This window comes from Canis lupus, chromosome 16 (assembly GCF_003254725.2).
Source record: "Canis lupus dingo isolate Sandy chromosome 16, ASM325472v2, whole genome shotgun sequence".
Classification (NCBI taxonomy): Eukaryota; Metazoa; Chordata; class Mammalia; order Carnivora; family Canidae; genus Canis; species Canis lupus.
Window position 1 is genome coordinate 10,918,411 of NC_064258.1, and position 15,099 is coordinate 10,933,509.

At 55.6% G+C, this 15,099-nt stretch overlaps 1 protein-coding gene across 4 annotated transcripts in view; it reads right to left on the bottom strand.

Annotated features, from left to right (window-relative positions):
• The window catches only part of CAMK2B (calcium/calmodulin dependent protein kinase II beta), a 76,948-nt gene that overhangs the window by 45,503 nt on the left and 16,346 nt on the right, over positions 1–15,099 (bottom strand). For all 4 annotated transcript variants that reach the window (XM_025433612.3, XM_049095112.1, XM_025433611.3 and 1 more), the window contains exon 2: positions 3,423–3,517. In XM_025433612.3, the coding sequence (XP_025289397.1) occupies positions 3,423–3,517 (95 nt within the window). The remainder of the gene's footprint in view (positions 1–3,422; positions 3,518–15,099) is intronic.

Consider the following 15,099-nt stretch of genomic DNA (forward strand, 5'->3'; position numbering starts at 1 on the left):
CCACCCTAGCCTCACACCTGGAAGCCTAACCCGTCTCCAGCAGACTGTCCTTGTACCTCATCAAAATTCATTCACTCCAAGCACATGCTCATACCCTCAAAACCATTTCTGGAGCGCTCACCACCTGGGCAGGATGTGGGAGACACGGTGGCGAACCAGGCAGTCAAGTCCCTGCCCACAGGGCCCAAAGTCTGATGGGAAAGACAGCCATAAAATAAAAACAGGGGGGATCCCTGGGTGGCGCAGCGGTTTGGCGCCTGCCTTTGGCCCAGTGCGCAATCCTGGAGACCCGGGATCGAATCCCACGTCGGGCTCCCAGTGCATGGAGCCTGCTTCTCCCTCTGCCTGTGTCTCTGCCTCTCTCTCTCTCTCTCTCTGTGACTATCATAAATAAAAATAAATAAATAAATAAATAAATAAATAAATAAATAAATATTCCAATTACTTAAAAAATAAATAAAATAAAATAAAAACAGGGTGCATGGGTCCCAGATTGCCCTGAAGCGCAGCACAGACTTGTCTGAGGAAATGTCATCAATGGGAGTCAAGCAGGTAGAGGTTTGGGGAAAGCATTTCCAGAGAAGACACACACGTGCCAAGGCCCGGGGGTGGGAAGCACTGGAAGGAGCCCAAGGCCTGCAGAGGCTTAGCGGGAGGGAGAAGACAGGGCCAGGCGGTGCGTCAGGCCAGCTGAGAACCTGCGGCTCCATGGAAGCCAGCCCGGGAGCCTTGGGGAGAGGCTGGGCGCAGGAGGGGTGCAGAGACAACGGAGCTGCAGGCACCCTCCAGACAGGCTTGGGGTCTCCACGCTGTGCGGAGGACCCCAGGAAGCAGCTTTGTGGAGGAGGGGCCTGCAGCCTGCAGGCTGGTGGCCAAGAGGGGGGGAACAGCACTGTGCCCATTGGCCCCTTTTAAGCACTTATGCCCTGCGCGGCCAGGAACAAGCGCCGGCTAGGTTCACCCCTTTAACAGTGGGCCCAGGGTGGGCGTGTGGTGCCAAGCCCAAGCCCTTCGCTGGCCCACACTCAGCATGAAGGGGAGGATGAGTGCAGAGACCTGGTCCCCTCGGTATCCCCCCGCCCCCAGCTAGGAAGGCCGGGAGGGGTGTGGGCGGGTCAGAGGATCTCGAGGTCCCGTCTGGGCAGGCAACAGGTTGTCTGTAGACTCCTGTTCTGTCAGAGAACAGAGCTGAACACCGTGTGCAGAATGACGGGCTGTCTGGGGTGCGCCGCAAGATGGGGGAGGGGGCTACCGATGCAGCAGAACTGGCTGAGAGTCAGTCACTGTGGAAGTTGGGGGCTCCTTCTGTCACTTTCTCTATATTTGGGGATGTTCGAAATTTTCCATAATAAAGAGTTACGCAGGGATCCCTGGGTGGCGCAGCGGTTTGGCGCCTGCCTTTGGCCCAGGGCGCGATCCTGGAGACCCGGGATCGAATCCCACGTCGGGCTCCCGGTGCATGGAGCCTGCTTCTCCCTCTGCCTGTGTCTCTGCCTCTCTCTCTCTCTCTGTGTGTGACTATCATAAATAAAATAAATAAATAAATAAATAAATAAATAAATAAATAAATAAATAATAAAGAGTTACGCAGGACAAAAAAAAAAATCCCAGCCCCCCCCCCCCCAAGAGCTGGGCAGGCCTGGGTGTGGTGGCAAAGGTGGGACTCCCCAGGGCCCTGGCCGCGCCCTACTGGGACACAGCCCGGAGGAGGACTGACAGGAGCCCCAGGCTCTGTAGAGCCCCCCCAGCCACCGCGCTGGCCCCGGCCTCAGGGACATGCTGGCAGCAAAGCGGGCTGTCGGCCAGGAAGGGGCAGAATGGCCGGGACTCTCCCAACACACCTGTGTGTTAGGCTGCTGCGGGTCCTGAGCCTCCGGGCACCTGGAGCACCCTGAGGCATCCACAGGGGGTGCGAGGGACTTCAGAGGAGATGCAGTGTTCCACACAAACACACCACGTGCTTTTCCGCCTCAGCTTCACAAACTCCTATTCATCCCCCCAAAACCCTCCACCCCCACGCCCTCCCCTGCACCCTCGCCCTGCACATGGAGCTTCGGGGGCTTACATGCATGCGTTTGCCCACTCGGCACAGCCGATGAGAGTGAGGGTCTCCCTCACCGGTCTAGGGGACCCTCGGCAACTCCTCTCCTGCCTGGAACTAGCCTCGGTTCGTCCTGCCTTAGGGACTCCACAGGTGCAGACATCTCCCCCAACCCAGTCCAGGCCAGCATCCCCCAGTGCTCCACACCCTGGATCACGGAGCAGTCCGGGAGTGCTACACGACGGGAAGCCCTGGGCAGCGTCACCTCTAGCATCGGCTCACCCAGGCCCATGTGCACTGGGCTGCCCCTGCTCACAGGCCGCATGCAGCTGCCCAGAGATCCACGGCACTTCCCGTCCCAGTCCAGCCACAGGAGGAGGCCGTCGAGCCCGCCGCTGTCCCCCAAGCAGCGCCCAAGGAACGCCTGCCATCAGGGGGCGGTCAGGGGCTAGCACTGCTACATCTGCCCAGAGCCTCCCCACTCACGGCCCCATGCGGCCCTCAGGCCCCAACACGAGCACGGAGCATGGAGGATTCGGGACGGAGCTCCCTGGGCAGCACACGCCCCTTGGCATGAGCTAGGGTGGGAGCACCCGCCCCTGGACACACTCAGGCCTGAAGGCCTGGTACACAGCAGGTCCCCAGACAATGCCTCCATACAGCTCAATAAATCACACAGAGTGGGCTCAACTGCTTGCTCCCCAGGGCTGCCCCCCACGGTCTCAGGGAGGGATGCAGGCCACCAGCAGCTGCCCTCAGGGCCTCTCCGGCCAGAGGAGGAGGCTCGAGGCTGATTTGTGTCTGGACAAGACGGCAGCAGGTGGGGGCCTCACTGACTCTCCCAGCCCAGGGGTCACCCGGCCTCCCCCAGGCTGACCTTGGGGTCAGAGATGCCCCTCCTCATGCTAGCAGCCCCCTCCCGCAATCCCAGCCCCTCACCCCTTGGGTCTGTACTCTGAGTCACCTGCCTAGGGCAGTGCCCCCACCGTGGCTCCGTCCCCCCAACCTGGGGACTACACTCGGACCCCAGGAGGCCACGGTTGTACCTGTGTGCCCAGAAGGGGCTGCTGCCTAGTTAGGCCTCCGGAGGGGCAAGGCTGGCGGGGCGAGGACACGTGTCCAGCAGCACGCTCACCCCTGTGGGCCCAGGGCCCTGCAAACCGTCCCCGGCACGGGGACCTGCAGGGGTCATTCTGGCAGTCCCACAGCATCCGTCACTAGAAGTCTTCAGGCCACCAAGCGCTCTGACCTCTTGTCCTCCGTGATCCCCCAGCCAGAGCCACCGGGGGATCCCCCGTCCTAGGGAAGGGGACCCTCTCCCCACAGGTGCCCGTGCAGTCCTGCCGAGCTCTGGGCCCGCGCCGACACAGCCCGTGCCTACCTCTGGCAGACAGTTTCTTGGTGTTGATGATCTTGGCTGCATACTCATGGCCAGTGCAGAGCTTGACACAGCGCCGGACCACCGAAAAAGCCCCCCTGGGGAAGAAATGGGGAACAGAGACAGGATAGCCAGTTAATCTCCCTGCGAGCACCCAGCACCCAACCACGAAGCCTGGGCAGAGATCTGCTTGGGGATCTGGCTCCCAGCCCCGCTTCCTCGTGCCGGCCTGTGCGGGACCCCGGCTCCCGCGGGACCACAGCCTGGGCGTCCTTGCCAGGCCTGCCCAGGGCCTCTGAGCGTGCGGCCTCTGGCTCTCGGCACCGAACTGTGAGGCCCGCGAGCCCTCCCCAGAGCCGTGCCGCCCACGGGGGACTCACTGAAGGTCCGGGAGGGAGGGAGAAGCATCAGAGCCCCAAGCTGCACTGCTGGAGGGTTGGGCCCCTTCCCGGGCCCCTGTGAGAGCAGAGGCTTTAAGTCCCAGGGCAGCACTGGTGCTTTTTTTATTTTTTTTTAAGATTTTGTTTATTTATTCATAGAGACACAGAGAGAGATAGAGACACAGGCAGAGGGAGAAGCAGGCTCCACGCAGGGAGCCCGACATGGGACTCGATCCCTGGTCTCCAGGATCACACCCCAGGCTGCAGGCGGTGCCAAACCGCTGCGCCACCCGGGCTGCCCAGCACTGGTGCTTCTGAGGGCAGGGGTGGGGCGTGCAGGGCCAGTCTGGAGGGTCGAGCCAGCTACCGCCACGAGGCCGGTACCAGAGGGCCCACAACCCATGGATGCTGACCCTCAAGAGGGGGCAGGCTTGCCAGAGGCCAGAGAGAAGGCCCTGGGGGTCCCATCGAGGTCCTCTGGGGTCCTCCACTTGTCACCAGTGTTGGTTTAATCTGATTTCAGATGGTTTCCCAAGAATGCCAGACGGGTACGCATGAGTCAGGCCCAGAAAGAGAAAGGCTCGGGAAGGGTCTGTGGTCCAGCCGGGAGGTCACTGGATGGGCAGGTGCAGGCCTTCCTGCCGTCTACACAGCCTGAGAATCCCGTGGCCACAGAAGCCCCACGTTCCGGGCAACGCAAAAGCAGTGTCTCAGAGAACATCTGCAGGGGCACATGTCTGCACTCAACCGGAAGGACGTGATCCTCAGGACACACGGTCAGCAGGTCAGCAGCCCCTCACAGGTGTCACCAGCACGCACTAGTCACTCTCTTCATCCCCTCACGGGGGCTTGTCACCCTGTCACACAATCCGGGGAAGAGCGAGTGCCAGACAGTAAGACAGAGACGTGTTCACACAGCCTCTGATAAAGCCACTTTGTCACCACTTGTCCTGTGCCTGATTCATAATTAAGTGTAACCATCCATACGCACTCACAGGACACAACATGGCAGGGTTGGCTGGGGGCCTTGGAACATGATCCCCCCCCCAATAAGGGGGCACTACTGGATCCCTTTGGGATAAAACTTCATTAAAATGTATTACTCGCGTTCTTGGAAAAAAATAAACATTGCACTAAATCTAATTGAACATTTTCTTAATGACAAAGGTCATTATAACCAACGGTTGTGCATTGGGCTGTGTCTTGCTTTTCCAAAGTCAGCCCAAGAATCAGGCGGTGGCTGCCTCTGGGGGACAGACAGTTTTGGGGACACGCATCCTCAGCACCTGTGATCCTCCTCACTATGTAAGGAAACATTTACAGAAAGGGTGATTTATTTTTTTCTTTTGACCCCTGGAGGAGGGGAAAAGCCAGGAGCTCTGCCCGTCTGGGTTCGAATCCTGCTCTGTCCATATTGCATCCCTCTCCCTGAGCCTGTATCCCCATCCACTGAAGGAGCAAGGGAGGCTCCCAGGGCTGCCCGAGGGCTGAGCGAGGCCTGTGTGGCCACTTGCCCACCCACCGCTGGCCCCTGCATCCACCCCGCAGCATCGCATTTGTTCGCCTGAGGCTCTGCAAGCCTCCGTGGGGCAGTCAGGACTTCCCATGCCAGAGCTGACCTCACAGGGCAGGCCTGACCCCCCTGCTGGAAGTTGCCAACAGCCAGACTGCACGCTTACGGCGAGCCTGCAGCAGGGTGGACGCCAAGGGAGGTGGCCAGGGGACAGGGGCGGGCCCATTCTGGGAGCGGGGCCAGGCCCATAGGGCCTTCCACCAGGCGGGGTAAGTATGGGCATCAACAGCAGTGGGCCGGGAATCCTGCCCAGCACACAGCAGAGTGTGTGTGAACAAAATGACCGGGAGCCCACGGGTCGAGAGACTCTCGGACAGACAGTTATGCAGACCCTGCCGAGGCTGGCCTTCTGCCCAACGTCCTGGGGGGCTGCCTCCCTCCCAGGCCACACAGTGGTTTTTCTTCCACAGAAGCTCTAAGCTAGGGATCCCTGGGTGGCGCAGCGGTTTAGCGCCTGCCTTTGGCCCAGGGCGCGATCCTGGAGACCCGGGATCGAATCCCACGTCAGGCTCCCAGTGCATGGAGCCTGCTTCTCCCTCTGCCTATGTCTCTGCCTCTCTCTCTCTCTCTCTCTGTGACTATCATAAATAAATAAGAAAATAAAAAAAAATAAATTAAAAAAAAAAAAAAAAGCTCTAAGCCTGGGAGAGTGAGGGTCTGAGTGAGGCCAGGGGCAGGTGGCAGGAGTCAGCAGAGGGAATGAAGGCATCCAGCAAGCACTCCATAATGGAGCTCATGGGAGCTCACTGGACATGGGCCTTTTTCTTCCAGTGTCCCGCCTGCCAGGTCGGGGGAGGGCACCTCCAGGAGCCCCTCTGGGGTCATCCCTGTTGCCGGGCCTGGAGGAAAGTTCTAGAAAGAGCTGTCCCCACCCTTGTAGGCCATGGGGCTCCGGACCCCATCGCCCATCAAAACCCAGTCTATGGATGAGGGGCTGGGCCTGGGGCTCAGGTGTCCAAGGTGAGCTGCTATGGAAGTTGCCAGGAGAGGCCAGCCAGGCGCTAGGGCAGCCCCTGCGCTGGAGGACTTCCTGCACCGCACCCCGGGCGGGCAGCAAGCCCAGGGAGGCCAGTGCGGCCCCAGGGACTACCACTCCTCTGCCCTCTGGTCACCACAGACCCCAATCTCTCTGCCCCCTCACCCAGGGCTGTCCCTGAAAGTCAGCCAGAACCTGCGCTCCCAGGCCAGCCGCCAGCCCTCCGGCACCTGGACTGGGGCTCCGGCTGGCAGGCTCAGGGCTGCACCCCGAGAACCACCAGTGCGCTGGGAAACCTATGCTGTTCCCCACGAGCCAAGGTCCCCATGTCCTGGACACCGCACATCCTCCCTCCAACGCACCATGTCCTACCCCCAGAACCGAATCTTTGAGGACAAGGACCCAACACAACTCGGGGTCTCTGTTCTGAACTCCAGGACACTTCTCTGCGATGCCACCCACGCAGTGAACCCGATCTTTTCCGAGCCTTCAGACCCACAAGGACTCTAAACACTTATTTTTAAATGAGTTTTATCTGACTTTTAAAGGCCCCCCAGCACTTGCTGCCCAGGGGCCTCAGGACCCCAACACCCTATTCAGATCACTTGAGTTCAACCAGCAGGCACCAGGCCAGGCTGACAGCGGACCACCTTCCCCAGGGGGCGGATGCAGTGCAGGAACCCGCGGCGAGCACCCCCCACACCCGCGCCCTCCGGCTCTGCTCAGGGGCCTCCAGGGCGTGCCCTCCGTCTGCCTGCGGAGGTCTCCCACCCAGGGGAGCCCTGCGAGGTCACCCTGCCCCCTGCTCTCCCCACCTTTCTAGGAGCTGCCCCCTCCTCTGCATCCTCACACACAGGACCCCACCCTCGGGGCAGGCGGTGTGGGGGCCTCTGCACAGGGGGCAAGGCCACACACCCCCGGACCTCCCTCCCCTCCGGGTCCAGCCTGGGCCCCCCCGGCAGCACGGTCCGCACCCCACTTTCCTCCAGCCTGAAACACCCGCACATGCCTGCCTCCAGTGCCGCATGGAGCTCGCGCCTGATGCACATCACCTGCGGCCGCCACTGGCTCCCGCCACACCTTCCCCAGGAACACTTGCCCCCCTGCTCTGCCCACCTGCCCACCTGCCCACCTGCCCACCGGCCCAGAGCGCACCTGCCTCCGCCCGCCCCGCCTCTGCCCCTTCCTTCCCGCACCTCTCCTCTGCCAGCCCTGCCCTGTCGCTGTGGCTGCATCTGCCCCTGTCAACCTCACCCCTGCCCCTGCTGCGCCCTCCCTGCTTAGCTGGGGGGCTCAGCCCCACCCAGCTTCCAGGCCCAAGGCACACACCGGGAGCCCCTCGCCCTGCCGCCCCCACCGCCACTCCCCACCTGGCTGAGCAGCCGACTGGCCAGGTTCCGAAGGAGTCAGGAGGGCCAGCCCGCAGCACAGGTGCATCAGTGCCGGTGCCCGGGCGGCCAGCTCGGCCACCCCCACGTCCAGACCTCAGGCCCCGCAGGAGGCTGCTGTGTTCCCGCGGGGTCTCCAAGTGCACCCCCGACAAAGCCAGAGGCCTTGGGCAAATCAAAGGACCCACCCCTGCCTGCCTGGGGGAGGCAGCCCATGGAGGATGCACGCGTGCTCCCCCCACTCCCACCCTGAGCCCACCGTCGGCTGCATGACCTCTCCCCTGGGCTAGGCAAGCACTGGGAGCACCTGCTGGCCAGACAGGTTGTCTCCCCCACAGAGCCCTAAGGGGTGTCCTCTCTCCCAGGTCTGGCCGCCCCAGATAGGCTTAGCTGGGGGGCCTGTGCCGGGGTGGGGGTGCACTACGCAGGAGTCAGAAAGGCCCCTGGCCTGTTCATGTGCCTTCATCTAAACTAAACCAGCTGCTATTTATTTGTCCCATAGCTTAATGTTTTTAAGCCACCTCTGACTGAAATGAGCTCCTGCGAATGAAGGAAAGGGGGTCCTTTTATATTTTCTATCTTAACTTAAGTAATTGGGTGGAAAACATTAACTTCTCCATGAAACAGAGAGCCAAGACTACTGATTATTATGTATTTTCCTGCTAATAATAATAATAATAATAAACAATCCATGCTCACAGCAGAAAATGGAATCAACAAAATAGTTTAAAGAACAAGTTGAAGGTGCTGCTTACATTCTGCTTTCTCTTCCCTCTCAGAAACATCATAAACAACTCTTCCACAGCATGACATGAGGCAGCTGCAAACTGCTCTATCAGAGGACACCCATCCCAGGGACACCAGGAGAGTATGTCAGCTTCCCAGGCCTCCCAGCCTCCCCTGCCTCCCAGCCTCCTCAGCCTCCCCAGCCTCCCCTGCCTCCCAGCCTCCTCTGCCTCCCCAGCCCCCCTGCCTCCCAGCCTCCCTGCCTCCCCAACCTCCTCTGCCTCCCAGCCTCCTCTACCTCCCAGCCTCCCCTGCCCCCCCAGTCTTCCAGCCTCCTCTGCTTCCCCTGCCTCTCAGCCTCCTCTGCCTCCCCAGCCTCCTCTGCCTCTCAACCTCCCAGCCTCCTCTGCCTCTCCTAGTGAGGAGAGCGAGCAGCTCCCCAACAGGATCTGGACAAGCACGTGTCCCACTGGGCAGGAGCTACAGGTCCCGCTGCAGCGGGGACATCCAGGGCTCAGGCCCACAAGAGCTGCCCATCCCCAGAAACATCCTGGCTGTCACTCTGGGGACCATGTCCCACAGCTGTCCAGGGAGGAAACAGGGAAACGGGCCTGAAGAAGCGTGACTAGAGACCAGCATGGACATGTCATCGTCCATGTGAACGCTCGCACCCCCGCGGCCTCGGCAGCATCCAGACAAGCCGAGTGTGCCAGGGCCTGGTTTTTGGTCGGCTTTGCTGTTGAGCGTCACTTCCCACACATCCCCGCTCTGCGCTAGATCACAGCTGGCCCTCTCTGGAGCAGAGAACATTCCTCCAGGGAAGTGGAGCGCTCCCTCGGCTGGCAGGCATTTGGGATGATGATCTCCCTCCTCATAAATGGCCTGCCCTTCACATCTCCATTATTTCCATGGACTTTACTAAGGCCCACAGCTGGGCGGTTTGCAACACCTGTCCAAACCGGCCTTCCCAAGGCCCTCCGAATCCCGGCGGCTCCCAGCCCCGACCTCTGAGCCCAGGCGAGGAGCTAAAGCTCTGCTCGTCCCTGCTGTGCTAGTGTCCTGGGGCCACCTTAGGAAGCACCACAGGCTGGCGGCTCAAACAGCAGAAAGGCGCTGTCTCCCCGACCCAGAGGCCAGAAGTCCCAGATCAACGTCCTGGTCCCTCCTGAGGTGGTGGGGGAGGCTCTGTTCTGGCCTCTCCCAGCTCCTGGGGGTTTTCTGGAGATCCTCGGTGCTCCCTGGTTTGCAGAAGCATCACCCCAACCTCTGCTTTCCCATTTACACGGCATTCTCCCTGTGTGCACGTCTCTATCCAAATTTCTCCATTTTAGAAAGACACAGTTGTATTAGATGAGGGGCATCCTGCTGTAGGATGTAACTTGTTACACGTGCCCGGGGCCTATCTCCACACCAGGTCACATTCTGAGGCACCGGGGTCAGCACACCCACGTGCCAATTCTGAGGAGACACGATTAATTCAGCTGCCAGCACGCGCTGCCCCAACGCTACCTCATGGAGTTTGCCACCACATGCCCCAGGGAAACGTTTTCCAAATCATGTTCCTCAAGTATCTCCTCCACAGGAGGTTAACGGGGGGTAGGTACAGAGGGGGCTTCGTGGGCATGTAAGTTTGGGAACCAGTAGGATAAATGGATCACCTTCCTCCTGCCTTCCCTCCTTTCTTTTTCAGTTGCGGGACTTCCCAAGTCAACATGCTCATCTGGGCTATGAGTGTCCAACTAGGGAGTACAAGGTGCGGCCCTTCCCTAACTCACTCCACCACATAAATCTTTGCTCAGAAAGTCTCAGGAGGGCCAGGAATGGGGGCAGAGGGGCTTCTGGTCTAAAGGCCTCAAGACTGACCCCTTTCTGAGATGCTATGAGACCCCTGGAAGTCCAGCAACAGACATCTTCTGGATGAATCGGTCCACAAAGCAAGAGATGGCGAGGCAGGGCAGACACACCACCGGCCGGCCAGCTGAGGTCCCCAGCACCCTCAAGGACACACAGCCAAACCCAAAAAGAGCAGCCACTTCACCTGGAGTCTTGTGGATGCAGGTCAGACCAAAAACCCAGCAGGGCCCTGCCCGCCCACCTGTGATGCACACCCGGACAACATCTAGGCGTAAGGTCGCACAATGGTGACGAAGCATCATGACTTGTTCGGTCACAGAGTTCGTACAGCCCCACACAGATGAAGAGAGCTTGACCTCGATATGTGTCCCCAGTGTTCGATGTAAGTCTCACGGCTCACACCGTCACCCTCAACACTGCCCAGACCCACCACCCTTCTGCACCACAGTGGCGGTTCCTTGGGTCCCAGTTCTCCCAGACTACACACACCCTTGAGAAGCTTTCTGGAGGGCTTGAGGCAGCAGAAATGATGGGAACAAGAGGGGCTCCAGCCCAGCGGATGCAGGGGAGTCTGAAGGGGGCAGAACACGCTGGGATGCTTCCCTGGAGACAGAGTTACTTTGGGAAGATGAAAAAGTTCTGGAGATGGACGGTGGTGATGGCTGTGCCACACTGTGTATGTCCTTAAAGCTACTGAATGGTGCACTAAAAATGGTTAAACTGGTAAGTTTTAAATTCTGTATATTTTACCACAATGAGAAAAATAAAGGGATGGAGAGCGCTGTGCTGATGGTAATTTGAAACAACAGGAGGGATCCCTGGGTGGCTCAGCAGTTTGGTGCCTGCCTTCGGCCCAGGGCATGATCCTGGGGTCCCGAGATCAAGTCCCACATCGGGCTCCCTGCATGGAGCCTGCTTCTCCTCTGCCTGTGTCTCTGACCCTCTCTCTCTCTCTCTCTCTCTCTCTCTGCCTGTGTCTCTGCCTCTCTCTAAGTCTCTCATGAATAAATAAATAAAATCTTAAAAAAAAAACAGGAGTAGCTGTTTTCATGTCAGACAGAGCTGACTTGAGCAAGGAGAGTTATCAGGATAAAGAGGGCATCACATGAAGATCAGGGGATCATTTCTCTAAGAAGACATGATAAGCCTTAATACATACACACCCGAAGATAGCGTGTCCAACTACACAAGGCAAAACTGATAGAACTACAAGGAGAAGTGGATGATCCCGTGATTATGGTTGGAGACTTCTACAGCCTCTAGCAGAGGTAGACTTATCCAGCAGGCAGGAAATCGGGAAGGCCACGCCACGGCTGAACTCACCAGCACTCAGTCAGCTGCATCTACTGGACATCTACAGGCGACTTCATCCAGCAATAACAGAATACACATTTTTCTCCAGCTCACAGGAAACACCCAGACCAAGTTCTGGGCCATAAAACACATCTTAACAAATCTAGAAGAATAGAAATCTCAGATCACAGTGGGATTAAACTGGAAACACAAACAGAAAGATAGCTAGAATCGCTTCTCCGCCTTTTAGCTAAGATCAAGTGTAGAAAGATAGCTCGAAAACCAGCTTTTCCCTCTGCCTATGTCTCAGCCTCTCTCTCTGTCTCTCATGAATAAATAAATAAAATATTTTTTTAAAAAATGGGATCCCTGGGTGGCTCAGCGGTTAAGTGTCTGCCTTCAGCTCAGGGCATGATCCTGGAGTTCTGGGATCGAGTCCCACATCGGACTCCCTGCAGGGAGCCTGTTTCTCCCTCTGCCTGTGTCTCTGCTCTCTCTCTCTCTATGTCTCTCATGAATAAATAAAATCTTTTTTAAAAAAGAAAACTAAAATACATGGAGAAGACATTACTTAAAATCAATCATCTAATCTCCCACCTTAGGAAACTAGAAAAGGAAGAGCAAAGTAAGTCTAAAGGAAGGAAAAGACACAGTAAAAGAGCAGAAATCAGTGAAATTGAAAACAGGAAATAAACAGAGAAAATCAATGAAACCAAAGCTGATTCTTTGAAAAGATCCATAAAATTGATAAGCCTTTAGCCAGGATAAGAATAAAGGAGAGAGGGAACAAATTACTAACATCAGGAATGAAAGCAGAGCCAACACTCATCCCACAGAAATTACAAGGATAATGAATACTATGAACAACTCTATGTCCACAAAGTCGATAAAACAGATGAAATGGACCAATTCACTGGAAGATATAATCTGTCAAAACTCACACAAGAAGAAATGGAAAATGTGAAGAGGCCTATATCTATTATAGAAATGGGATCAATAATTAATAACCTTCCCAAATAGAAGGCCCTGGGCTCACATGGGTTCACTGGTGAGTCCTACCAAACATTTAAGGAAGAAATTATACCAATTCTCTTCTAGAGAAAAAGAAGCAGATGGAATATGTCCTAACTCATTCTGTGAAGCCATCATTACCCTAAAACCAAAACCACTAGAAAAAGAAACTACAGACCAGTATCCCTCATGAATACAGGTGCAAACATCCTCAACAAAACATTAGCAAATAGAATCCAACTATGGGGCAGCCCGGGTAGCTTAGTGGTTTAGCGTCTGCCTTCGGCCCAGGGCATGATCCTGGAGACCCAGGATCAAGTCCCACATCGGGCTCCCTGCGTGGAGCCTGCTTCTCCCTCTGCCTATGTCTCTGCCTCTCTCTCTCCCTGTGTATCTCATAAATAAATAAATACAATCTTTAAAAAAAAAGAAAAATAATCCAACAATTTACAAATAGGATTATAAACCCGGGCCACAGAGCATTTACCCCTGGTATGCAAGGCTGGCTGGTTAAATATTTGAAAACCAACTAACATACTCCATCACATCAACTGATTTAAAAGGAAAATCACATGACCATATCAACAGATGCAGCAAATGCATCCGACAACATCCAATACCCATTCATAATAAAAACTCTCAGCAAACTAGGAACAGAGGGGAACTATCCCAACTTGATAAAGAACACTGTATCAGTCAACTCAAAATGTCACATTTTTTTTAAGGGGGGCCTTAAAAAACAGGAATTTATTTTCTCACAGTTCTGGAGGCTGGAGATCCAAAACCAAGGTCCAGCAAGTTCAGTTTCTTATGTGAGCTCTCAGCTCCTGACCTGCAGGTAGCCACCATCTCCTATGCGGACATGGCCTTTCCTCAGTGGTGCACATGGAGAGCAGGGCAACTCTGGTGTCTCTTCTTATAAAGACATGAATCCTATTAGGTCAGCAACCCACTCTTATGACCTCAAGTAACCTTAATTACTTCCTGAAGATCTTATCTTCAAATACAGTCACACTGGGGGTTAAGGCTTTGACCTATTAATTTGGACCTATTAATTTGGGCAGGGCATAGCTGAGTCCTTAGCAAGAATCTACAAAGAACCTACAACTCACCTCATACTTTTGGAGAGAAAGTAAGTGCTTTTCTTCTAAGATCAGATACAAGGCAAAGATGTCCCTTTTCACCACCCCTTTCCAACGTCATACTGGGAACCCTAGCTAATAATACACCAAGACAAAAGGAAAAAAAAGGTATACAGCTTGGGAAGAAAAGAATAAAACTGTCTTTCTTTGCAGACAGTATGATTACCAATGTAAAAAATCTCCCAAAATGGACATATACACAAACTCCTGGAACTAATAAGTAGTTATACTAAAGTTGCAAATACAAGATTAATATACAAAAGTTAATTGCTTTCCTACATACCAGCAACAAGCAAGTGGAATCTGAGCTTTAATTTATTTTTAATTATTTATTTATGATAGTCACAGAGAGAGAGAGAGAGGCAGAGACACAGGCAGAGGGAGAAGCAGGCTCCATGCACTGGGAGCCCGACGTGGGATTCGATCCCGGGTCTCCGGGATCGCACCCCGGGCCAAAGGCAGGCGCCAAACCGCTGCGTCACCCAGGGATCCCCGAATCTGAGCTTTAAAACACCATACCATCTACGTTACCACCAAAAAACATGACGTGCTTAGATACAAACCTAGCAAAATATATAGGAGAGCTATAGAAGAAAGACTCAAAGGTTTCCTGAATGAAATCAAGGAACTGAACAAATGCAGAGATATCCCCTGTCCATGGACAGGAAGACCCAACACCGTCAGGATGTCGGCTCTTCCCAGCTTGCTCTAGATTTAATGTGATCCTAATCAAGATCCCAGAAAAAACCAACACCGAAACTGAAGTTTATTTGGAGGCAAAAGACCCAGAGTAGCCAACACAAGATCAGAGGAGAGCTAAGTCCTAGGCTGACGCTGCCCGGTTTTAGGACATTGTACGAAGCTGCAGGAAGCAGGACGGGGTGCTCTGCTGGAAGCATAGACAGTGCATCCATGGGAGAGAACAGAGAGCCCAGAAATAGGCCCACAAAAACCTCCAGCTGACTCCGGGCAAGTCTGCAAAAAAAAGTCTCCTCGACAAGGTACTTGTTATGGTCTGAATGCTTGTGCTCCCCAGTTCATGTGTCAGAATCTAACTCCCAAAGTGATGGTTTTAGGAGGAGGCATCTTGGGAGGGGGATTAGGTTACAAGGGTGGAGCCCACAGGATGGGACTTGTGCCTTAGAAGAGACCTCCGAGAGATGCCTCCATTCCCTCCAGCGCGTGAGGACACAGGGACGAAGCTGTCCATTCAGTAGGCTCTTGCCAGACACTAAATCTGCAAGTGCCATGGCCTTGGACCTCCAGCCCCCAGAACAGTAGGAAATCATTTTTCATAAGCCCCCCAGCTTACGGTATTTTGGTTATAGTAGCCTGAA